The 26,293-nt window shown below is 43.3% G+C and overlaps 1 protein-coding gene across 4 annotated transcripts in view; it reads left to right on the top strand.

Annotated features, from left to right (window-relative positions):
• Positions 1-26,293, top strand: part of TLE1 (TLE family member 1, transcriptional corepressor) — a 105,070-nt gene that overhangs the window by 11,593 nt on the left and 67,184 nt on the right. For 2 of the 4 annotated variants that reach the window (XM_032164367.2, XM_032164365.2), the window contains exons 5-6: positions 23,138-23,200; positions 24,869-24,973. In XM_032164367.2, coding sequence (XP_032020258.1) covers positions 23,138-23,200; positions 24,869-24,973 — 168 coding nt within the window. The remainder of the gene's footprint in view (positions 1-23,137; positions 23,201-24,868; positions 24,974-26,293) is intronic. The other 2 variants (XM_032164370.2, XM_032164368.2) reach the window with 1 other exon arrangement.

The following is a 26,293-nucleotide window of genomic DNA, read 5'->3' as shown; positions in this document are numbered from 1 at the left end:
ACCTCTGCCTCTGGGGTTCAAGCTATTCTCCTGCCTCAGTCTCGCGAGTAGCTGGGACTACAGGCACGTGCCACCACAGACGCAGCTAATTGTTATATTTTGGTAGAGATGGGGTTTCTCCATGTTGTCCAGGCTGGTCTTGAACTCCTGGCCTCAAGTGATCCGTCCACTTTGGCCTCCCAAAGTGTTGGGATTATAGGCATGAGCCACCACACCCGGCCAAATATGTAAGTTATATACGTACATTGTTGTATTACACTATTGTATACATTTAAAATAAATGGACATTTTAAACAGTGGTAAAATGAAATGTTCCTATTCTCAGCACACATTCCATCGGCTTGCCCAGTGTCCCCACTGCTCAGAGACTGCTAGCCCATATGTCAAACCTGGCCGCACCCTGGGAACTCCAGCCCTGGAAAGGGAGCATCTTTAAGATAGCAGATGCAAATTGTCTTCAGGGTCTTGGGATTACATCCATCCTATCCTGCATGTGTGTTCTTTTAAATTTTGACTTCCCCCTGTGATGACCTCTTTGTCCCTCACAGCCTGCTGTGTCTACCCCTGAGTACTTTCCCTTCCCGTCTTGGCCACTGCTTCTTTCTCTTCCTGCATTTCCTTTTATCCTGCCAAATAGGCCTCTTCTTGCTGAAAGTATGTTTTGAGTTTTCCTGTTTTCTTTATAAAAAGTCCAGGCTTTTGTATCAACCTTCAAATGGCCTTCCTCAGTCTCCGAGTCCCAGTTCAAACACCACCACCTGTTTACTTCGAGGCGGCTGGGGAGTGCCCAGTGGCAGGCTGTCACAGTACTTGTTTTGCTCAGTGTCCTGTAATAGTGGTTTTTCACGTGCTTCTTTCCTTACTCCGACTAGGTTGCAGTCTGCTTGAAGCTGAGTTAGGGACTTCCATCTACCCTTCCCAGTGAGTTATCCGGAGTAGGCATTGATTGTATTGTGTTTTGGGTACTCCTTATGTGTAGTGGTAGTTGTATCCATTTTGGAGCCTGAATATTTGAAAATCAGGTGAAAGCTACTTTGCAAGAAAAGTTTGTACATATTTTTACACACAAATACCCAGGATAGCTTTGCCCAACAATTTTGGCTGTTTGTGTGCATCTCAAGATCCTTCAACAAGTCCATGGAATTCAGATTAAAAACTAGAATCAAGAAAACTAGTGTGGTGGCTCACGCCCGTAATCCCAGCACTTTGGGAGGCCAAGGCGGGCCGATCACAAGGTCAGGAGATCGAGACCATCCTGGCCAACATGGTGAAACCCCATCTCTACTGAAAATACGAAAATTAGCTGGGCGTGGTGGCAGGCACCTGTCATCCCAGCTACTTGGGAGGCTGAGGCAGGAAAATCACTTGAACCAGGGGGTTGGAGGTTGTGGTGAGCTGAGATCGCGCCACTGCATTCCAGCCTGGAGACAGAGCGACACTCTGTCTCAAAAAAAAAAAAAAAAAAAAAAAAGAAAAGAAAAAGAAAATTAGTGTGAGTCCTTATGCTAAAATTAAAAATGAAATCTTTTCGCTTCTAATAACCTTATCTAACCAGTTTTGCTCAGTTTTTCTTTTGGGAGAGTGATCTGCAGTCAGTGACCACTGAGACTTCTTAGGAGTTTTATTATAGTAATATGTTTGGGTTTGGACTAAAAAAGAGAGATAAACAAAACTAGCATGTTGCTGGGGCTTAGGTTTGGTGTGAATTGAGCATGTGCGGGTATTACTGTCCCTGGAACTGCAGCTGCCAATAGAGTGTAGAGGAATTGCATGACAAGCTTCTCTCAAGGCATTAAACTTGACTTGTCACCAATTTCTTAGTAATGAGTATAACCATTGATTATTTACTTAGTCTTTACATTGTGTCTTCCATTCTCCCAAACATCTTATTATGAAAAATTTCAAATTACAGAATGAAAGAGAAATACACAGCAATACCCATATTATACCCACCTGTATGATACCTGGAGTCTATAATTAACATTTTATAATATCTGTCTGTCATATATCTTCCATAGGCTCCTCCTTCCCCCAAAATCAAGAAATAAATTAATAATGTGGGGAATTTGGAAGGGCTTGATAGAGGATTAGGCCTTTCTTTAGCTACCGACCTTGGTTTAGACGGATAACATGAAGCAGGGATTTCCATGTACTTTTTTTAAAATTTATTTTTTGATTTTTTTCAGTAGAGATGAGGTCTCACTATGTTGCCCAGGATGGTCTCGAATTCCTGGGCTCAAGCGATCCTCCCACCTCAGCTTCCCAAAGGGCTGGGATTACAGGTGTGAGCCACCACACCTGGCATCCATGTACATTTTAAGAATTCTGTCTTCACCTGTTTTTATAAGGTTTTCCTCCTAGACTTGCCCTTTGTACTTTTGGTGTGGTTGTACTAGGTGATCCACCATCACATGGTTTTTAGGTGCTTTCTTTCTCAACTGTCACTTGAGATTTTATTTAACACAGAAAAGCTGGACTCCCCTTACCAAGTCCTCCTCTCTTCGTTCTGACCCCTTAATGAAACTTGACTTATACTTTACCTTTAAGATGTAACCAGTGTATTTGCTGGGGGAAATATTGTTAGTAATGATAGGTAGGAAAATAGAAATAATTTTGCAGAAGGACTCTGATTTTGAACCTTGTGTGTATGGAATTGTCCTGATGGAGATTTTCAGTTGGCCTCAGGGGCCTTGGGTGGTAAGGGGGTGTAAAGGACCAGAAACAAAACCTCATTGAGGACCCCAGTGTGTGGAACCAGGCCCTCCAATGCTGTGGACTTCCGGTTGCTCCTCAGGAGCACAGTCTTTCTTCCTTCTCGATGCCCTCTGATGCCTTGAGCAAACAGCTGGTCGGAGCTTCTTATAAGTACAGTGGCCAGCCAGTGTATTGACACGCAAGACACAATAGAAAACTGCATTAGAAGGCAAGCCATTGGGATTTGCAGTAAATATATTACAGAACACAAGTGACTTGCCGATACTGCTTGTTTAGCAGTTTGCAAGGGCAATGGCAGTATGGATTTTTGAATTAGAAGGGAAGGGCTCTGTGCTTTCTCTGTGTGGGAACATCTAGTTGATGGCTGGGGAGAAAATTGATTTAGAGAACAAAATGCAGCCGCCATTATTTGTGCCATTTGAAAGGCCTCTGTGGATTAGTGAGTGAAAATAAAAAGGTTGATTTTGGTTTAGGAAAGAGGGTCTTAACATTGATCTGCGTCTTGGTCTGGTATGGAGAGAATAAAGGATGGACCACCGGATGGAGAAAGGACATCCAGTCCCCATGCAGCCTGCAGATACAGGTGCACACTCCATTCTCACATAGTTGTCTTTCTCAGTTCTTTGGCTTTCAAAAGTCGGCTTTTTGGGTTTCTTATTACAGTAAGCTTTTCCAATGACAACATTAGAGTTGTCATAGCCTCCATCCATGGAGCTCCCATGTGCCCTAGGAATTGTTCCTCTAGGAGCCGCCCCGCCCCCCCCCGCCCCGTCAACCTTCCCAGCCTCCCTTTGTGTGGATACTAATTATTCTACCTTGAAAAAGAGAAAACAGGCGAATGGGATTAGGGGATGACAGTAGCACCTACCCCATAGGGTAGATACCAAGGTTAAATGAGTTACCATATGCAGGAGCAGTTGCATAGTTTCCTGGCATGGGGGCGCTCTGAGGGATAGCTGTGATCTAAGTAGCAGTCCCTTTAAAACTCTACCCCTGCTGTTGGACTTCTAGGCCATGCTTCACTGATACTTCCATTTTGTTTTTGCAAACCCAGCTTCCTTCCTACCTCTGAATTGATTTTCCCATTACAGTGTTTTATTTATTTATTTCTAAGATCATAAGCATTTATCTTTAGGCTTAAAAGGAGAAAAAAAAAAAAGGACTTGTTGGCAGTCTTTTTTTTTTTTTGAAATGAAGTCTTGCTCTTGTCCCCCAGGCTGGAGCGCAATGGCGCAATCTCAGTTCACTGCAACCTCCACCTCCCAGGTTCAAGCGATTCTCTTGCCTCAGCCTCCCGAGTAGCTGGGATTACAGGCGTGTGCCACCATGCCCAGCTAATTTTTTTATTTTTAGTAGAGTCGGGATTTCACCATGTTGGCCAGGCTGGTCACAAACTCCTGACCTCAAGTAATTTGCCTGCCTAAGCCTCCCAAAGTGCTGGGATTACAGGCGTGAGCCACCGCGCCTGGCCTTGTTGGCAGTCTTTTTTTTTTTTTTTTTTTTTTTGAGACGGAGTCTTGCTCTGTCGCCCAGGCTGGAGTGCAGTGGCGCGATCTTGGCTCACTGCAAGCTCCGCCTCCCAGGTTCACACCATTCTCCTGCCTCAGCCTCCCGAGTAGCTGAGACTACAGGCGCCCGCCAACACGCCCGGCTAATTTTTTGTATTTTTAGTAGAGACGGGGTTTCACCGTGTTAGCCAGGATGGTCTCGATCTCCTGACCTCGTGATCCGCCCGCCTCGGCCTCCCAAAGTGCTGGGATTACAGGCTTGAGCCACCGCGCCCGGCCTTGTTGGCAGTCTTTATTGTCTAAGTAAAATGTCTTACTTTGGCCAAACAGCAGAATGTGTCCTTGGAAGGCAATAGTTTTAAGTAATGTAACTATCAGAATAAAGTTGTGTTGAGTTTTTTCATTTAAAGGGATAGAAGAACAACAAAGGATTTGGTTCATTCTATCAAAGTAAGTTTTGGCAGAATAAGGAGTAGGAGGTATATTTCAGAGTTTTTCTTTCTAATGTAACATGGAAAATTTGTCATTTTGAAAACAAGCAGGGTATGGAATTAGAGGGTCAAGTTGTTGCTTGGTTACAGAAAGAAAAAATTTCATTTTGATGAGGGGTATGTACACCTGTGGGGAGTGTGTGCATGTAGTTTTCTTTTTGCTCTGTAAAGTACTGCGCAAAAGTTGTGAGTAGATTAGTTGTGGTGCTATCTTTCTCCATCTACTCCATGGGTTTGAGATTTTTGTTGACCGTCAACGTTCACAGCTGCTGCTTATGTACTAATATTTGGGGAAGCAAAAAAAAAAATTGTTGGGAGGCTGAGGCGGGAGAATCACTTGAACCTGGGAGGCGGAGGTTGCAGTGAGCCAAGATCGCACCATTGCACTCCAGCCTGGGCAAAAAGAGTGAAACTCCATCTCAAAAAAAAAAAAATTATTGCAAGGGAGAAAAGCAGAGCCATTGGGATTGGTCAAACTGGAAGTTTAGGCTGTTTACTCTTAATCCCAAGCACAATGCAGTAGAAACTTCTTGTGTGTCTTTGTAAGTATTTGAGATAAAGCAGGGCACAGTTCAGACAAGTTGTGCCAGTACCTGCTCTCAAGCTCCAAAGTTGGCTGCCTTCTGATCTGGGTGTGCTGAGAAGCTCCGCGTTCATGGCTCTTTCTGCTTAGCTTGAGAAGTGGCCCTGACACCCTGAGGATCTGTAGGGGAAGCACTAGGTTCTTGACAACCCCCTAGCCTGCCAGTTGGCCTGGGTCCCAGAACCTTTTCCATTTGTAAGTGGGCTGGCTCTTTTACAGTGCCTGGGCCATGAGCTCCCTCAGAGCCAATGTCTCTGCACAGCTACTGAGGAGATTGGAATTGGACCATTGAAATGTATCCAACTTCTGTACTTTTTAGCTGACCAAAGGCCAAAATCATTCCACTAACTTAGGAGGGGAACTGCTGACATTTGAATCTTGTAAGAAATCTGTATTTTATGATCGACTACCCTAGATGCTATGATATTTATGAATTAAATGGAAGTATAAGGAGGAAGTATAAGGAGGTTTCAAATACTGACTGTGGATTTTTCTGAGTATATAGATTTTTTTTTCTTTCTTTTTTTTTTCTTTTGAGACGGAGTCTCGCTCTGTCGCCCAGGTTGGAGTGTAGTGGCACGATCTTGGCTCACTGCAAGCTTCGCCTCCCGGGTTCAAGCGATTCTCCTGCCTTGGCCTCTGGAGTAGCTGGGATTACAGGCACATGCCACCACACCCTGCTAATGTTTGTATTTTTAGTAGAGGTGGGGTTTCACCTTATTGGTCAGGCTGGTCTTGAACTCCTGACCTTGTGATCCGCCTGCCTTGGCCTCCCAAAGTGCTAGGATTACAGGTATGAGCCACTGCGCCCGGCCTTCATTTTTCTTAAGTAGAGACGGGGTTTCGCCATGTTGCCCAGGCTGGTCTTGAACTCCAGGGCTCAAGCAATCCGCCCGCTTCAGCCTTCCAAAGTGCTGGGATTACAGGCATTTGCCACCATGCCCAGCCTAAGAATACATTGGTTTTGAACTGGTTGTTAAATCTGTATTCATCCTTGTTTCTTTTTTGTTTTGAGACAGAGTCTCACTTTGTTGCCCAGGCTGGAGTGCAGTGGTGTGATCTCAGCTCACTGCAGTCATTGCCTCTCAGGTTCAAGCTATTCTCCTGTCTCAGCCTCCCAAGTAGCTGGGATTACAGCTGGGATTACTCGGCACCATGCCCAGCTAATTTTGGATTTTTAGTAGAGATGGGGTTTTGCCATGTTGGTCAGGCTGGTCTCGAACTCCTGACTTCAGGTGATCCATCTGCCTCAGCCTCCCAGAGTGCTGGGATTACCAGCATGAGCCACCGCACCCAGCCCGTCCTTATTTATTGACTAATTTAGTAAGTATGGCTTACCTACCAAAAGGGTCCCAGACAGGTCAATGTCAGTGCATCACTGATCTTATGCAGCCATTGTTTGGGTTATTATTTTATTGCAAGATCAAATACCCAAAAAAGCTGTGATTTTTTTTTTTTTAATTTTTTTTTTTTTTTTTTTCTGATTAGCTTCTGGAACTCTCAAAGTGCTGAAATTGCTCAAAGTTAATAGGGAATAAGTAACAATTGTTGCTTCTCAAATTAAAGCAATATAAAAGGTGGCCATGCCTACAATCCCAGCACTTTGGGAGGCTGAGGTGGGCAGATCACGAGGCGTCAGGAGTTCGAGACCAGCCTGGCCAATATGGTGAAACCCCGTCTCTACTAAAAATACAAAAATTAGCTGGGCATAGTGGCGTATGCCTGTAGTCCCAGCTACTTGGGAGGCTGAGGCAGAAGAATCACTTGAGCCTGGGAGGCGGAGGTTGCAGTGAGCCAAGATTGCCCCACTGCACTCCAGCCTGGGCGACAGAGCCAGACTCTATCTCAAAAAAAAAAAAAAAAAAGGGGGGGGGAGGGACTTTTGTGTAGACTTTGCATTGTGAGAATATTGGTATTGACACCATTTATAATTTGGAGTAGAGTTTGAAGACCAGATTCTACTGTTTGTCGCATACTGGTTAATATGGCTGTAAAGAGGAGATGAATGTGGCTACTTTTCCAAGTCTATTACTCAGGAGGACTGTAAATTTGATTGGCTGTTACAATTCTAGCAGAATCATTCGATTTGAGAGCAATAGAAAGATAAGATATCCAATTACCCAAATGATTTGCAGGGTTGGCCAACGTTGTCATGGAGACACGAGTTGGAACAAATTAAATTTTAAGCAATAAAATAATCTTAAAGCCCGTCTGGGAACAAGAAAATTGGGCAGTGGCACTTACCTGAATTGAATCTTAGCTTGACACGATGTTGTTTGACATTGATATACTGTGGGGGCCTAAACTTATGTGTGGCACAACATTATCTTTAAAAAGTAGCTCGGCCAAACCAGCAAAGGGGAGTATTGGTATAAAGTCAGAGATATTAACATGTATTTATTCTGTGGCTTAAATGATGATTAGACTCTGGGTTCCCAAGAATATTTTGTATCTAAGGATTGAAATGCCTAAATAATGATTAAGCAGCTTTAATTGGACACTTGGGGAAAAAAAGATTTCTTTAGCAGCAATATGCAGTTTTTGGAACTGCCCTTCCTCTTTGTGTGCATGTCTTTTGGTTGGGGGGGGGAGGGTGGAGGTGTAAGCATGCATATATTTGCATGTACAAGTGAGGAGATTTTGGCACATGCCCCTACACTGCAGATGATTCTCTGTATTAGTTAAAATTTCTACTTTGCAGTACTGCTTGCAGACTGGAAAATTGCGTTCCAAACTTCAGCTGATGATCTAAAACCTGAATAAGCATTAGTCTGTGGCTTAGAAGGTTATTTCCCCTCATTAATATATTGTTTAACTGGTTCCTGGCTTGTGCCACGGATTTGAAAACAGCCGAGTGGCCCAGAAGGAGGGAGGGCTTTTTATCCACATGTCTATTAGACAGATGGAGATGAAAATTGGTCTGAGGTCAAGCCATTTGCAGCGTTCTCACAGCCTTCGATTTTCCTCTCATCCTCACCACAGATCATCTCAAATGATTCAGTAATGACCAAAAGTGCAACATTGACCTTTATTCCCTGGTGGATTACTGTGTTTCACAGTCCAAATGGCAGGAAGTCTATTCTGTTCTTCCAGAAGGAGTGCAGCATTATTGAGCCAGCCCAGCCCTGTGGGAACCACACAAGTGCAGACCAGTGTAACAGAATACGTGGGTTAAATTTGGTTTCTGGTGCTCTGGGAAACGAGAATTGACATGTCCTGGAACCCACATAATTAATGGAAGAATATCTAGGATGTTTTCTAAAAACACACAGGAGCATAAAAATTGATTTGTCCACTTGTAAAATAACTTGTGAATTACAGGAGTGGTAACTTCTGGTGGCCCCTGGTTTATAAATTGTTCTTGTTTCCATTATCTTCAGTTCCTCTCTCCTTATTTAATGCTTCCCTAGTATATCTTAGACAATACTGTAAGGCTTTATAATTTTAAAATTATAAATTGACATGACTGAGCATAAGGGGATGAAGGCCTTTTTTTGGCATACTTTTAATTATGTATATTTTTGGTTAGTCCCCGTAACCCTGAATAGATTCTGTCCCATACGACACTTTTTTTCCCATCCTGAAAGTAGGTTGATTGTTATCTTGGAGGAATGGTGATTATTTTTCTCTTACTTAGATTCCTCTGTGGATTGTATAATGATGCAGTGATTGGGGTTTTTTTGGTAAAGAAGTAATTTGTATTTAAAATGTTATTCCTGTTTGCCTCCACATGCATGGCTGAGTCAATATTCTGTGAATCCATACACCATGGCACCTGTCATCCAGGATCCTTTCGCTTACTCTCTTCTAAATACTTAAAATAATCTTTTCCAAAGGTTATGCTTTGAAAAATTTAGCCAGAATCCCAGATTTCATTTTAATCGTGACTAAAATGCTTTTGAGAAAATAAAACTTCTTGACTGTTAACTGTTCACAGGTTCTTTTTCTGCCTCAGTGGCTCCAAATTTTAATTCCTACCCTTGTCCACCACAACTTCCAACTTCCTTTACATATCCTTTTTTTTTTTTTTCGAGATGCAGTCTTGTTCTGTCACCCAGGCTGCTGGAGTGCAGTGGCGCGATCTCGGGTCATTGCGACCTCCACCTCCTGGGTTCAAGCAATTCTTGTGTCTCAGCCTTCTGATGCAGCTGGGATTATAGGCATGTGCAACCACGCCCGGCTAATTTTTGTAATTTTAATAGAGACAGGGTTTCACCATGTTGGCCAGGCTGATCTCGAACTCCTGGCCTCAGGCAATCCACCCGCCTCAGCCTCCCAAAATGCTGGGGTTACAGGTGTGAGCCACCACGCCTGGTCTGAGTATCCTTCTTCTGGCTACTTTGAGAGTAAGTTGTGGAGCCTTGCAGGTTTTTTGGCATGTGATACTGATTAAAAACATAACTCCAGGTTCCATCCAGCAAGGCAGCAACCTTATCTTCCTTCCCAAAGGACCACCTCTCCCCAGCCGCTCAGCTTGAGGGAGCAGGAATACAGCTTAGGGGCTGGGACTTCCCCGCTGAAGTTTCAGCACTGAGTTTGAGGGGCCAGGAATGGCTTTGATACATATATCAAACTTGGAGCCATTATGTGGCATTGGGGGCCTAGATCTCCTTGTAGAGAGCTGTTTTCCCTAAGAAGTTGCTCAGAAAGGAGAGTGGCAGCTGTTACTCATGTATGTGGGTCATTCAGCTGTAGCATGGCCCACGTGCAGAAAGTTCCTTTTCTACCATCTAGATTGGCTGAAGATTTCAGTGTGTTAGGGAAACATTCAGAGGTAACTTGATTTTTGCTTTTTTTTTTTTTTTTTTTTTTTTGACAGTCTCTCTCTGTCGCCCAGGCTGGAGTGATCTCTCGGTTCACTGCAACTTCTGCTACCCGAGTTCAAGCGATTCTTGTACCTCAGCCTTCTGAGTAGCTGGGATTACAGGTGTGCACCACTACACCCAGCTAATTTTTTTGTATTTTTAGCCATGTTGGCCAGGCTGGTCTCAAAACTCCTGACCTAAAGTGATCCGCCTACCTCAGCCTCCCAAAGTGCTGGAATTATAGGTGTGAGCCACTGTGCCCGGCTGATTTTTACATATTTTTATCTCACTCTGTTGCCCAGGCTGGAGTGCAGTGGCTTAATCATAACTCCAAACTCCGAACCAAGGATTACTCCAAGCAAGTGATCCTTTGCCTAAGCATCCCCAGTAGCTAGGACTATAGGCCACACCACCACGCCCGGCTAATTTTTAAAATTTTTCTGTAGAAATGAGGTCTCACTATGTTGCCCAGGCTGGTCTTGAACGCTGATCTCCAGTGATCCTCCTACCTTGCTCTCAAAAGTGCTGATGATGTGAGCCAGTGCTTCAGGCCTTTGTCTTTATTTACACAGGCATATTTTATTTTATTTTATTTATTTATTTTGTGAGACTAGTCTCGCTCTGTCGCCCAGGCTGGAGTGCAGTGGCATGTTGTTGGCTCATTGCAACCTCCGCTTCCCGGGTTCAAGCGATTCTCCTTCCTGCCTCAGCCCCCTGAGTAGCTGGGATTACAGGCGTGCACCACCACGCCTGGCTAATTTTTGTATTTTTAGTAAGGACTGGGTTTCATCATGTTAGTCAGGCTGGTCTTGAACTCCTGACCTCATGATCTGCCTGCCTCGGTCTCCCAAAATGCTGGGATTACAGGTGTGAGCCACCGCGCCCGGCTACACAGGCATATTTTAGTTTCATAATTGTAATTTTAACCTTCAACCAATGGTGATGATGATGTAGTCTGCTTTTCCTCCCACTAATCCTGCTATTGTATGGTATTACCTAATTTCTTATGAGCTCTCTAATGACTAAGATCTGTGAAGAGGTTTAAAGGTATAGGCTTGCTTGGGGTGTGGCCCAGGGAGAGGCTTGCTTGCTTTCCACAGGAGAGTAGGTGATGACTTCATGGTGATGATCTGTGATTCACTCTGCAGAGTTTGGAGAAAGGTTTCTTTCTCCACCACAGAGTGCATTTTCCTTTAAGACCACCAAAAGCTGTCCTTTTTCCATCCTGGGACAAGTCAATACAATTTCCTGTGAACAGGCACTTTCTGAACTCCATAACAAGGGTTTCTGAATAATGGAAATGTGCTATTTAGGAACTAAAACAGCTGTGATGCTTTTGTCAAAGATGCATCTTTACCAAAATGACAAATTAAAGCCCAAATGCTCTGCTTGGCAACAGTTGGGTCAAAACATTTAAGTCATTAATTAGAAGGAACTGAAGGGGGAAAAATTTACACAAACAGCATCGCAGACTCAACTTCATCTTGGAAAATGCAACTGAATTCTTTAAAAAAAAAAAAAAATGAGGGCAGCCCTCAAGTGGGGCCTGGCAAGCTTGTCATTTGCAAATAAATCAAAAGACCATCATTGCAGGAAGGAGAACCAATGAATAGAGTTGCTTTGTCATTCTTTGATGGGCCCCACACTCAAGCCTGCTATTAAAAATGAATGCATTCAAGAGCCTCTGCATTAAGAACATAAACAATTAAGGGCACTTGAGTTGCTCTGCTGAGAGCTGCTGCGAAGATAGGAGAGCTTTCTCCGGAGATGCAGGCCCCTGCAATCTGCCTCACGAGGAGCTAGAGAATGGGAGCAATTAGTGTTGCTATCTCTGCCCGAGCAGCCTTCAGCACTGTTTTTTTTTTTTTTTCCCTTCCTTTCTTTTAACCCCTCCTTGTTTTCAGAGAAGCTGCGAGTGTGAAAGATGAGGAGTGAAAGGATAGTATCTGGGCGCAGTTGGAGAGAGCTCAGATTTAGAATGCTGCAGGAGCTGCCAAGTGAGGGGGAGATGGAACAGAAAAGTTATTATCTGCCAGTAATTGGTGACTTGTGTTCTGATTAGTTGAGCCACTAAAGGGTTTCTGTCATCTGGTACTCTGTTTTGTTTTAATCACAGGCTTGAAGAAGGGGCGAGATTACACTGCCATGGGTGGAATAACTTAAATGAATATTGTGCGAGGTTTTCTACAGAAGGCAAATGTGTTTCTACACCCCTGGTTTGTGTTCTTGCCTCAGTGTTTTGTAAAAATGTGTGAGAGGGCAGCTCTCATGTTGCTGCAAGGCTCTGGAGAGAGACAGGCCTGACCTCCCCTCTCCACTGTCTTGTTCTGACCTTAGGCAAGTTATTTTAACCTTTTTAGTCTGTTCTCCCAGGGGACCTGGTGTCCACATGAAGATTAGAGAGTGGGTGTCAGAGCACCTGGCAGGTGCTAAGCAGTAGATGCTGCTGAAATAGATGGCAGTGCTTCTCAAAGCTTGTTCCCCAGTCCAAGAGCCTCAGGATCACCTGGGCACTTGTTAGAAATGAGTATTCTCAGGCCCAGACTCCAACAGGAGCTCTGCAGGTGGGCCTAGTCATCTGTGTATTAACAAGCACAAGACCATTCTAGTGTAGGCTGGAGTTTGAGAACCACTGATAACCTCACTAACCATTATAAGGTCAACTTAAAGATACCTCACTTGTTTTTTTTTTTTTTTTTTTTTAATTAAAAGAGATTGAGTTTCCCTATGTTGCCCAGGCTGGTCTCAAACTCCTGGGCTCAAGGGATCCTCCTGCCTCGGCCCCCCAAAAGTGCTGGGATTGTAGGCATGAGCCACTGTGCCCGACCTCCCCACATTTTTTAAATTTGGATTTCCCCAAAATGTGATTAGTCATTTTATCAGCGTAATTATATTTTAAACAAAAGCTACTCAGACACATTAGATTTAAAGATGAATTTACCTTTTCATGAGCTATTGGTGAGCGAGGCACTGTGATGGGAGAAATCTTAAGACTCTGAGTAGCAGATATCCTGAAGGAGGCCTCTTGGCAAAGGAACTCTTCCTCTCCTATGAAGGGAAAGGGAGTATTGGAAGATTATTTGCAGTGTTTTGTGTGTATCATTTTTGGTACACAGTTTTTATTCACGTATCCCTAATTAAGTTTGTTTTTTTTTTTTGGTAGAGGCAGTGTCTTGCTGTGTTGCCCAGGCTGGTCTCAGACTCCTGGCCTCAAGTGATCCATCCCGCCCAAAATGGTGGGATTATAGGCATGAGCCACCATGCCTGGCTCCTAACTTTCTTTAGGTATAAAAATAAGATGTCATCTTCAGGAACTAGAGATGTGTTTGTGGATTTTGTTCTACTGGTGGGCCAGATGGTCTGATGTTAGGGTTGATGCATCATTCTTTCTGCCTGTGAAGGAGAATATTAAAGTGGAATTTGGCTGCAACTCATTTACTTAAGGTTTGCAATTTATAATTGAGGTCCCTTATAAAATGTCTATTCTGGCCAGGCGTGATGGCTCACACCTGTAATCCCAGCACTTTGGGAGGCCGAGGTGGGCGGATCACGAGGTCAGGAGATCGAGACCATCCTGGCCAACACGGTGAAACCCCGTCTTTACTAAAAATACAAAAATTAGCCGGGCCTGGTGGCGGGTGCCTGTAGTCCCAGCTACTTGGGAGGCTAAGGCAGGAGAATGGCGTGAACTGGGGAGGCAGAGCTTGCAGTGAGTCAAGATTGCGCCACTGCACTCCAGCCTGGGCGACAGAGCAAGACTTCGTCTCAAAAAAAAAAAAAAAAAAAAGTCTATTCTGTGCAGATACCTCTGCTAGGGTAGCAAGGGCATGGTGACCCTGTCATTGACAGATGAGAGGCACTTTCTGTAGTCCCTTTGTTGGCTGAGGGATCATGCGGACTTGTCCTTGTGCTGCTGCAGCCCTGTTTGGGCTGTATGGCCTTTCAGCAGCTGTGTTGGCTTTGCAGACAGGGCCGAGTTCATCAGCTGTTTCTTGTTTTATCTCCCAATTCTCAGCTTCTGCTTTCTGGAGAAAGAACTAGGCAGGGAATATGTGGCTTCTAATTTTGCTTTATGATCTTGGACAAATCATTTCCTTTAGACCTCTGTTTCTCTATGTGTGATTTGAGGATTGTAAGAGGGCTGGGTACCCAAATGGTTCCAGGTTTGCCAGCATTGTTGTGTCTCAGCACCACTGTTGATCGCAAATGTGGTGAGCCTGACGGCGCTTATCTCCCTTCCTGATGAAATATTAAATTTAAACAGTAAATTGGTCAGGTGCAATGGCTTGTGCCTGTAATCCCAGCAGTTTGGGGGGCCGAGGCGTGTGGATAATTTGAGGTCAGGAGTTCGAGACCAGCCTGGCCAATATGGTGAAACCCCATCTACTAAAAATGCAAAAATTAGCTGCACATGGTGGTGCACGCCTGTAGTCCCAGCTATTCGGGAGGCTGAGGCATGTGAATTGCTTAAGCCCAGGAAGCAGAGGTTGCAGTGAGCTGAGATCATGCCACTGCACTCCAGTCTGGGCAACAGGGTAAGACCCTGTCTCAAAACAACAACAACAAAAACATTTAAACAGTAAATCAAGGGCAATGATTCCAAGTCACTGGAGGGAGGAAAAAAAGGTCACTAAAAACCCTACCACCTCAGCATAATTACTCTTAATTTTGGATATCAACTTACGGTGCCTGGCCACTTTCCTAATTTTTTTTTTTGATACAGAGTTTCACTTTTGTCGCCAAGGCTGGAGTGCAATGGTGCGATCTTGGCTCACCGCAACCTCCGCCTCATGGGTTCGAGCTATTCTACCACCTCAGCTGCTCGAGTAGCTGGGATTACAGGCATGCACCAACACGCCCTGCTAATTGTTTTTGTATTTTTAGTAGAGACAAGGTTTCACCATGTTGGCCAGGATAGTCTCAAACTCCTGACCTCAGGTGATCCGCCCACCTCAGCCCCTCTAAAGTGTTGGGATTACAGGCGTGAGCCACAGTGCCTGGCCCTTTAAAACACACACACACACACACACACACACACACACACACACACACACACACGAAACAGGCACACTAATACTAATACTGTGTCTTTGTTTCTTTCTCTCCTGCATCATCTAGTGAATGTCTTGGTCATTTTAGCATCATTATCAAAGTATGACTTTAATGGCTACTTGCCATGCCTGTGGGTTGATGTGTAGTGTATTTAACTGTTCTCTTAGTATTAGACAACTAATTTATTAGGAGGGCAAATGTTAACGTTCTCAAAAACTCGGCAGATGGTTGTGATGTGTTGAATTGCTGTTACATCTTTACCTGGCTTTTTCTCTTTTCGCTTTGAAACTGGTGCTGCAGTGAACAGCTTCATGCATGGAATGCTTTTCATTTGAACTATTTCCTTAGGATAAAGTCTTAGCTGTGGGAAGCCTTACCAAAGGGTTTGAATAATTTCATGCTCTTGAAACACATTGCCCAGTTGCCTTCCAAGACAGCGCTACCAATTTAATGTCATCAGTAACGTATGATTGTTCCACTTTCCCTGAGGATGCATCATCGTTGGATTTTGTTAATTTTTTAAAAACTGCCTTAACTTTCTGAATGACCTACCTTACTTACAATAAAATTTACATTTTTGTTTGGTTGCTGGTGAGGTTTCTGTGTACATTTTTTTTGGGGGGGGGGATTTAAGGTTGTCATTTCACAGACTCAGAAACTTCTAGTCAGAAGGGATTTAGAGGTTATCTGTTGATTTCCTTTGTGTGCTTTGTTTTCATGTTCTTGCCCATGTATCTGTTGCCAGACACTTCTTACCAACACTCCACTGTGTTTTTATCTTGGCTTCCTGCTTGGTTCAAAGAAACCAGAAGATCAGTTTGCCAGCCCTCAGCATAAGCACCATTTTTTATGATCCATCAATTTGCAATTTAATGCTGGTGGAGTTTCCCCTCCCTAAGCTGACTTTGGGCAAGGTGCCATTGGATTGCTTTGAGGCCAATGGGCAATTACTCTTAAGCAGTCCTCGCCCTGTTTTGAGCTTCAAACAGCACTCATGCACTACTGTATGTGTAGTGGGGAAGTGTGCAGGCGCTGAGGAGTGGGCTCTTCCGTATTGCAGTTAGACAAAGTGTGAGAAGTAGGAAAGGTGGTTTTAGGAATTATAGAACCCTAAACTCTTAAGTTCAGCTACTCGGAAGACCATATCTGTATATATATATATTAGAGGCGTGAGCCACCACGCCCGGCCAGCCATATCTTGAATTTAAAAGTCGCAGAATACACTAGAGTTTGATTGATTGCTGGTCTCTGAAGTCCTTGGCCATATTTCCGCTCAGTTAAAACATACATGTAACTGGGCATGGTGGCTCATACCTGTAATCCCAGCACTTTGGGAGGCCGAGACCGGCGAATCACAAGGTCAGGAGTTGGAGACCATCCTGGCTAACACGGTGAAACCCTGTCTCTACTAAAAATACAAAAAAATCAGCCGGGCGTGGTGGCAGGCGCCTGTAGTCCCAGCTACTCAGGAGGCTGAGGCAGGAGAATGGCATGAACCTAGGAGGCAGAGCTTGCAGTGAGCCGAGATCGCGCCACTGCACTCCAGCCTGGGCGACAGAGTGAGACTGTCTCAAAAAATAATAATAATAAAATAAAAAGATAAAACCATACATGTACATGAATTGTATACTTACCAACGTATGATTTTGTTTTTATTTTTTTGCGAACATCCTTTCTCTAGCACTGTTTAGTAATGGTTTATCTGGTTGCACCTTGGCCATTGAATTTAGGGGTGCATGGATATTAAGTTTTGGTTCATAGAGGCATGACTCTGAAAGTGTATTAAATATGTGCCCTGGCATCAGTTTTAGTAGGGGAGGTACAGCAAAGAAATGTGTCACAGTATTTGGTAGGAGTCGTGTTCTCCTAATGCTTCCCATCTTGTTACGTTGAGAAGGCTTTTATGTAGAAAGCGGTGAAGAAACTGTATGGGAGCTTTCTTTGTATGACATGGTGATTTTTAAGCACATAGGTTTAGTTTACCAAATGACAGTAAGTGCTGTGGAGGATCTTGAAGGGCCTAGAGAAGAGTGTGTTTATTGGTGTTATGGGGGAAAGGCAGCTTCTCAGTGAATTTGAGGCAGGCCTTGAAGGATTGGGAAGATCTCTCATATTTGTACAGCACTTTGGAATAGTATACCTTAGCTTACATACCAGCTCATCAGCTCACTCGATTTTGATGGAACTCTGAAGTAGATTGGTGGTAATCCTGTTAAGTAAGAGACCTGGTTGGGACCCAGTGGTTTAAGTGACTTAACATAGAACACCTAGTAGTAGTTGGCCAAGATGCAAACCCTAATTTTGGATGATGAGGGCTAACTGTATGACCACATGCAAATCAGTGAGGAGAGTTGGCATGGGTAAGGAGAATGAAAGACTGTTGTAGACAGGTAATTTGGACTCCTGCTTCCTGCTGCCTCAGTAGGTGGTGGCCATCCATGAAGAAAGGCTTGTTGCTGGAGCCTTCATCCTGCTGCTTACATTTCTGGGTGGAGGGTTTCATGCAGATTTGGTTTGTGGATAGCTCTTGAATGCAGATTTATTGTTGTTGCCTTACACAGTATCAAAAATCTAGGCACAGGGAAAGTTTATAAGCATTATGACTTAGTGGGTACCAAATAGGTATTCATCATTGGGTAGGAAAATGATTTCTAGGTGGGAAATAGTTACCCCTCAGTTTTTCACTGGAGTTGTCTAGCCTTTGCAAGAGGTGGAAGGCAGCAGGGTCAGATATCCAGGTTAACCTGCCAGCACACTCCGATCAGGAATAGAAGCATGGGTAGGAGTCACTATGAGAGGCCGGGCGCGGTGGCTCATGCCTGTAATCCCACCACTTTGGGAGGCTGAGGTGGGCGGATCATGAGGATGAGGAGATCGAGACCATCCTGGCCAACATGGTGAAACCCCATCTCTACTAAAAATAGAAAAATTAGCCAGGTGTGGTGGCACGTGCCTGTCATCCCAGCTACTCGGGAGGCTGAGGCAGGAGAATTGCTTGAACGAGGGAGTCGGAGGTTGCAGTGAGCTAAGATGGCTCCACTATACTCCAGCCTGGTGACAGAGCAAGACTCCATCTAAAAAATAAATATATAGATAAATAAATACATAAATAAAATAAAGTCACTACAAGACTTGTTAATTTGTGCTAAATTAAGGATCTTACCAGAATACCCTTTTGTTGAAGCAAGAGATAATACTAAGAATTATTGCCAGTTTGTATGCTGCTGCAATCCAGACTATTTGAAGGGAAGATGTTTATGAAGGCCTCTTGGGGAGCTAGTGATGTTTTAGGACTCACAGAGCATTGTTGGGCAAGCTCTGTACCCTCACCTGCCAGGAGGTAGGTTGTGCAGATGAAGGAGCCAGGGTATTTCAGAGGACATCAGCGCCTTTTCTGGGGTAAACCAGCTTGTTAGTAGAACAGTCCAAGACTTGGATTTAGATTTTCTGGCTCAAAAGTCAAGCTGGCTTGTCAGGATAGTTTAAGATTAGGGTTTAGAGACCTGGCAGACAGAGGGGAAGTCTTGGGTAAGACTCTCCTCTATTGCTCCTATTTGCTTCTTCTCCAGACCATTTATGTAGAATTTCCAGAACATATGGTATGGCTTTTGATGTTTTTCATCAGGTTGAGCTTTGATTTCTAACTTTTCTCCTCCTGTTTCAGGCTTATCCAGTCTAACCCAACTTACCTAGTACAGTCGGCCCTTTGTATCTGTGGCTTCCGCATCTGTGTATTCAGCTAAGCATGGTTTGAAAATACTTTTTTTTTTTTAAAACATTGCGTCGGCCGGGCACAGTGGCTCATGCTAGGATTATAAATCCTAGCACTTTGGGAGGCTGAGGCAGATGGATCACTTGAGGTCAGGAGTTTAAAATCAGCCTGTTCAACATGGTGAAACCCCGTCTTTACTAAAAATACAAAAAATTAGCCGGGCGTGGTGGCACACGTGCCTTTAATCCCAGCTACTTGGGAGGCTGAGGCAGGAGAGTTCCTTAGAACCCGGGAGGTGGAGGTTGCAGTGAGCCAAGATTGTGTCACTGCACTCCAGCCTAGGTGACAGAGCGAGACTCTGTCTCAAAAAAAAAAAAAAAAAAAAAAAATTGCATCTGTAGTGAACATGTACAGCCTTTTTTCTTGTCATTATTTCCTAAATAATACAACCACCATTTACCTAGGATTTACATTGTAGTAGGTATTTTAAGTAATCTGGAGATGATGTAAAGTGTATGGGTAGATGTGCATAGGTTATATGCAAATACATCATTTTATATAAAGGACTTGAGCATCCTTAGATTTTGGTTTCCATGGGGGATTCTGAACCAATCCCTCACAGATACTGAGAGACCACTGTATTCATTGCCTTTGCTTTCATATGTCTTTCTTTTCTTTATTTTATTTTTGATAACTTTAATATTATTAAAGGTTTACAAGTTCATTTCATTCAGACTGGATCTTAACTGTCCTCCGACCATGTTCAAGTCTACTTTGATGCCATTCTAGGTAGTAACACATAGTTGCTATCATAGTTAAAGATGAGGGCATCTTTTCTTAAACCAGAATAAATTCCAGTTAAATCAAATAGTTAAGTATAAAAAGTGCAGCCATAGCACACTAGAAGAAAAGTAAGAATGGCTTTTATGATATTGGTGTGTTCTAATCTTTACCTAAAGGCCTGGAGCATAGAAAGAAAATGCTTTCGTTTGACCACATACTTAAGTTCTATACAGCAAAAAATTCATATTAAGCAAGGTTGAAAGACAAGTGGCAAGCTGAGCAAATTCTGATAAAGGGTTAATATTTGTCGCATTCGAGGAAGCACCACCAAAGGACAAAAATGATTGAACAACAATGGAAGAATGGAGAAGGGAAACATAGAGTGGAGCAATAAATACATGAAAAGATGTTTAACTGGAGGAAGAATTCAAGTAATGCAAATAAAAATGAGGTTATTTTTTAATCCGTTAGATGGATGAAGATTAAAGAAAGGTCAACAAAACCCAATATTGACACTGGGTGGGAGAGCAGGAACCCTCCTGAACTCGCAATAATTGGTACAGCTTTTCTGCTGGGCAGTTTGGCAGCATGCATTGCAACTTAAAATATGCATACACTTTGACTCAGCAGTTTCACATCTTAGGGATTCCTTTTGGAGATCTGTGTGGAGGCTTATTTGACACAGAGTCGTTAATTGTGCAAAATTAAATGAAAGATAAATATTCACTGGTGTCAATAGTACTTACACATCTATATGCTTATATGGTGGAATATTTCAAGGTACTTGTTAATCTGTATTGACTGGGGTGGTGTCCATGACACGTTTGATTAACAAATTATAGAAAGGCAGGGTATGTAACAGAAACCCCTTGGTATTAAAATGTGTCTCTCTCACTCTGGGCTTCTGTGCACATAAGTGAGAACCTGGAATGATGGTATCCTAAAATCACCAGTATGTTACCCATGCTTATCCTTGGATGTTGGGCTCAGGGTTATTTTAGCTTTCTTTTATATTTCTGTATATACATCTGTGTGCTTGTGTATGAGTTCAAAGTGAGCATACATCTGTGTGCATGTGTATGAGTTCAAAGTGAGCATATATCATTTTTAAAATTGGAAACCTTCAGTGTGAATTTCCGGGAAGAGGAATGTACAGAATATTGCAGGAATGTGTGGTAGGTAGGAGATGGGAGCAGGGACCTAAGTAGGATACCTACCAAAGGCATCTCTACTCCTTTACATGCACTCAAATAGATAGTGCAGAACCCTGTTGCAAAGGAAAGCCTTGCCCATGCTTTCGAGGAGAGCCATGACCTTGAGGTAGCTTGAGTGGGTGGCTGTGATCAAATGAACTGGGTGGGGCTGACCCAGTTCTGTTTTTGTACCTGGTACAGCTGCACCCTTTTTGCATATATCTGCCTCGCTGGCTAAAGCAAGGTCCTGCATGGGCTTCCTCTCTCTACCACTCATTTCCCCTTCTAGTACATTTTGTCCAAGGCATGGTCTGTCTGTAACCTTGTCTCATTGGTGATCAGGGAGAATTGGGTTGGGTCAGACTAAATCCAATCTTATAAAACCAAAGACTTTGCTTAGTTAATTCAAATCATCTTAGAAGATACAAGGCTGCTGTTTTTTGTATGCTTGATTGTAAAGTTCCTGGGGTTTTGTTCTTTTTTCTTTTTCTTTCTTTTTTTTTTTTTGAGACAGGGTCTTGCTCTGTCGCCTGGGCTGGAGCATAGTGGCGCGATCTCAGCTCACCGCAGGCTCGACTTTGTTCCTGGGGGGTTTCTACTTTGTCTTTTTCCGTTCTCTATTTCTCAAGGTCATGGACTGCGTGCTTTTAAGTTTTTTTCTTGTGATCCTTTTCATTGCTTAATTCAGTAATACAGGTGGCATTTAGTAAGCATTGACAAAATGATGAAATAAATAAGGTCAAGGATGGGCCTCTTTACAGATGACTTTTTTTTTTTTTCTTTTTTAAAAAAGCAGAACTGGTTCTTCCCAGGTAGAGGAAAGCAGAGCTGCTTTGCATTGCTGTAGGGTGTTGGAGGTGCTGCAGGTGGACCCTCCCCTAGGCTAGTAGAGTACCCTCTGTTCCCTCTCTTGCCAGTTTTTGTCCCTTGTAGCAGAGGGACTGCTGTGGATGTGGAGTGGAGCAAAGGTTTTTCCAGCCTTCTTTATTTTTTGAGATGGAGTCTCACTGTCACACAGGCTGGAGTGCAGTGGCATGATCTTGGCTTACTGCAGCCTACACCTCCCTGGTTCAAGCAGTTCTCTGCCGCAGCCTTCTGAGTAGCTGGGATTACAGGCGCCCACCATCACGCCCAGCTGATTTTTGTATTTTGAGTAGAGACGGGGTTTCACCATCTTGGCTAGACTGGTCTTGAACTCCTGACCTCGTAGTCCACCCGCCTTGGCCTCTGAAAGTGCTGGGATTACAGGCATGAGCCACCACACCCGGCCTTTCCTGCTTTCTTTAAAACAGCTCGTGCTATAGACACTAAGGACACCTTTTATTATGTTCAGCTGACCCCTGGGCCCTGTCGGTGAGGTCTTTGAGTTTGATACTGAACTGTGGTGAAACTTTCAGAATACTCAGGATATCATGACTTGACCATCACCCTCTAGACTGGAATGTTTTCTTGGTTTGTTTGAAAGTTTGAGACTTGGGGAAGCCTATGAACAATAAAATCCTGTCTCAGTTGTACAAGAGCTGGGACAAGTGGGAAAGAGGTCAGCAGGCCTTTCTTCTACTCTATCACCTTAGACCTCATCTTTGAAAGCTGGACTGCTTTGACAGTGCTGCAGCTGCAGCGGCTTCTGACACCCGCTTGAATGATCTTGCAATAATGACATAAATGTGTCATGGTGTGCCATCATTGAAAAAGTACACTTGGCCGGGCGCAGTGGCTCACGCCTGTAATCCCAGCACTTTGGGAGGCCAAGGCGGGCGGATCACGAGGTCAGGAGATCGAGACCATCCTGGCTAACATGGTGAAACCCCGTCTCTACTAAAAATGCAAAAAAATTAGCCGGGTGTGGTGGCGGGCGCCTGTAGTCCCAGCTACTTGGGAGGCTGAGGCAGGAGAAGGGTGTGAACCCAGGAGGGAGAGCTTGAGGTGAGCCGAGACCTTGCCACTGCACTCCAGCCTGGAAAAAAAAAATATCTATATCTATATCTATATCTATAGTCACCATATTAAATGATAATGTAGCCTTAAACCACCTAGATTTTCCAACTCAATCAAACTACTCATTATCTCTTATTATGTGACCAATAAAATGTGCAGTTGTGGCTTACTTTGCAAGTGGGATTAATATCTACTGTTTATTTCAAGATAAGTATTAGTAACATAACCTGGGGAAACCATTTTATACACATTTCCAGAGCAAGGGAGAAGAGGACTAAAGTGTTAGAGGTATGAAGTTTTACCTTTCTGAACTGATTGTGAAGTATTCTAAACATTTGTATGGCTTTGTCTTTATAGACTGAAATCGCCAAGAGATTGAATACGATTTGTGCACAAGTCATCCCATTTCTGTCTCAGGAAGTAAGTAAAACTGTTCAGCTGTTAAAGTGCAATTATGTTGCTTCTGTGTTTGCAAATTAGCTAGTTTTAAGATGTTAATTTTATCACAAGGAACAAGTGTGAAGAACATCTGTTACAGCTGAAGTGTGTAAACCCCCTGCTAGTCTATCCAACCCATCTGAGGGCACACTGTAGAAATGGTGACAATAGCTCAACCCCCAAATTAATTTTTTTTTTCCTGTGGAAAACTGCAAAATGACTATCCAATGTACAGCTTTCGCTTTAAGTAGCATAAGCTTGAGAGCTACTGAAAATTCAGGTGTCTTTTATATCTTTTAAATAGAAAGCTGTTCTCATACTGACTTTTAAAAATGGTTTCATCAAGGTAGACTTTACTATGGAAGCAGATAGTTCTTTTGTACTTATGTATCAAGGCAGTTGTCTTAATGCTGTCCTTGAAGGGATGGATTATAATAGTCCAAAATATATTAACTTACTGAGTCATATGCATGTATAAGCTATTTTATTTAGTTACAAAGTCATAGAGGTTTAATCTTAACATTCTTTGAGAGGGGAAATCTATATGAGTAATCTATGAAATTGACTCAAGACTATTGTATTTTAGCTTTGCCTTGAAAAGTTTACCTTCCTTCTGGATATAAGCTAGTAAATGCTGTAATGTGTTCTAAGTGTGCACGGGATGAATGCATCTTCATGCAGGGTGGAAAGCTTATTGGCCTAGGAGTTGGAATACTGGGTATCCTGGTTGGCATCTGTTGCTCCATGCCGGATGGTCACCATCTCATTATTGTTGTAACAGCCTCTTCCAGCATAACCTTTGTCTGTCTGATATGACAATAGATTTGTCTGCCTTTTGAATGTATCAGTAGTTGTTAGACTTTAGTGATCCAGGGCTCTATGTTACATTCTCATGCCTCCCAATGTAAATTTATGGCTTTGTTTTTATTTGTGGGTGGAGTTGGGAGGTGTGGGGTGAGTTTCCATCTCTGAACTGAGGCTGGAGTCCTTCCTTTGCCTTGTGGAGGGTAAAGAATCAAAAGGCTGTAAAAGAATGAGAGGAATTCCAGGAGTTTCCGAAAATGACTGGTGGGTCAAGATTGGTTGATCAGACAAGTGATCAACGGATTTAATGTTAAAGTTTTAGGTATTAAAATGGGTATTTTATTTATTTATTTTAAAAATGGAGACAGTGTTTCGCCATGTTGCCCACGCTGGTCTTGAACTCCTGGGCTCACCCTGTCTTGGCCTCCCAAAGTGCTGGGATTACAGCATGAGCCACTGCACCTGGCTGTGAAATGGATATTTTAAAATTACTGTAAACTTGTGAACCCCCTTTGTGAACAAGGGCGATCTTCCAAATTCTGTTCTATTTATTTTTTAAGGTCCTATGTTACCATTCTTTATGTCCTTTTTTGTTTTCTACCATTCCAAGCTGAAATTTACAGCCAGAAGTGGTGACTGGTGTTGTTTAGAAATAAAGGGCAGCGCCATTCTCAGTTTTTCTTTCCCTATCTATGTTCTGTGAAAATAAAATGTGGTTGAGAAATTCTGCATTTAAACCCTTCTACTTCAGCCTGCATTGCACACAGCATTTGACTTTTTATTATTAGAATATACAGTGAAGTTCTTGGCTGTTGCTAATGCCCTTTCTTCTCCTTGTTTTCAAAGCATCAACAACAGGTGGCCCAGGCTGTCGAACGTGCCAAACAGGTGACCATGGCAGAGTTGAATGCCATCATCGGGGTACGTGGCCTACCAGGTCTACCTCCTACAGTGTGTATAACCAGCTTTCATTTCTTATTAATTTGATGGCTTTACGTGTGTGTGTGTGTGTGTGTGTGTGTGTGTGTGTATTTGTGTAGCTTAACGTTGACCTATTTGTTAAGGGTGGGAAGAAGAGACTTGGGGTGTGCTAAGGTATATGGAGGAAGAGTGCTTAGCATAAGGAAGATGACAGGAGAAGCATTTTAGGAGGGGACAAAAAATAAATCTATTAATTAAAAAAATTCTTTTTAAACAGGCCAGGGTCTTGGTATTTTGCCTAGTCTGGCCTGGAACTCAAGTGATCCTCCTGCCTTAGCTTCCTGAGTAGCTAGGTCCAAAGACAGGCACCCCCCTTGCCCGGCCCTAAATCTACTTTTAAGTGGGAAAATAAATGTGGTTCATCCTGTGATACCTAAACCACCCTTGCTTCATTAGTCTAGTAAAAGCTTTAGGTTAGAATTTTAAATACTTTCCTCACTTCTGTCTTACAATGTTAGATCACAATGAGGTCAAAATGGGTCTCTGAATTATCATTTCATTTCGTTATCCTTGCTTTTTGCCTTTTGCTTTCTGGGGTATTCGAACCTATATAACTGTTGGCTCTTGTTCTTTCTTGTGCCTCTTTCATGAATTTTTAAGTCACACACCAATGAAAAGAGCGCTCTCTTGCCGTGGAAGAAGCGTTAATTGTCTGCCCTAGTGCTCCCTGGCCTTTCACCGGAGTTCTGCTCTCCTCTGTTGAGTTCAGTTAGTGCTCCGTGCTGGCCACTGGTTGTCAATCACAAGTCATTTGCTCTGCATTAATGAATCTGGTGAACCGTGCATTCCATCCCCTGCATGAGTTCATCCCCTGCCCCCCCACTGCAGGACCTGGGATGGTTCTCATGTGTTCGTCCCCTTCCAGACTAAGCCAAAGAAGGAGCTGAAACAAGGGGCTGTCCTTTCTGATTTTATTCATATGTGAGTGCCTTGAGCAGATTCAAATCACTCATTTATCAATTTATGTTAATTGCTTGTGAGATGATGCCCTGCTGGTCTTTATAGTTCCCTCAGACACTTTGTAATGATAATTAGACATGCTGCTGTACGGATTAAGAGTGCCATAGTCCAATGACGGCCACAGACAATGGAACCAGTTAATCCATCAGGGCTTAAAATTACATCCCAACTGGAGATGGAGAAAAAACATAAGAGCCAAGGAGGATTAAAGAATGAGCCTCAGCTTGAAAACTCTCCTTTCATCAGTTTCTCAATTGCAGATCTGCAGTTGGGTTGTCTGTGGTAAGCTATTGGCAGTCAATTAGGTGAAATAAACTAGGAGGGTGACCT

The sequence above is a fragment of the Hylobates moloch genome, unplaced genomic scaffold, assembly GCF_009828535.3.
Source record: "Hylobates moloch isolate HMO894 unplaced genomic scaffold, HMol_V3 SCAFFOLD_10, whole genome shotgun sequence".
NCBI lineage: Eukaryota > Metazoa > Chordata > Mammalia > Primates > Hylobatidae > Hylobates > Hylobates moloch.
This window is presented reverse-complemented; position numbering and strand designations above follow the sequence as displayed.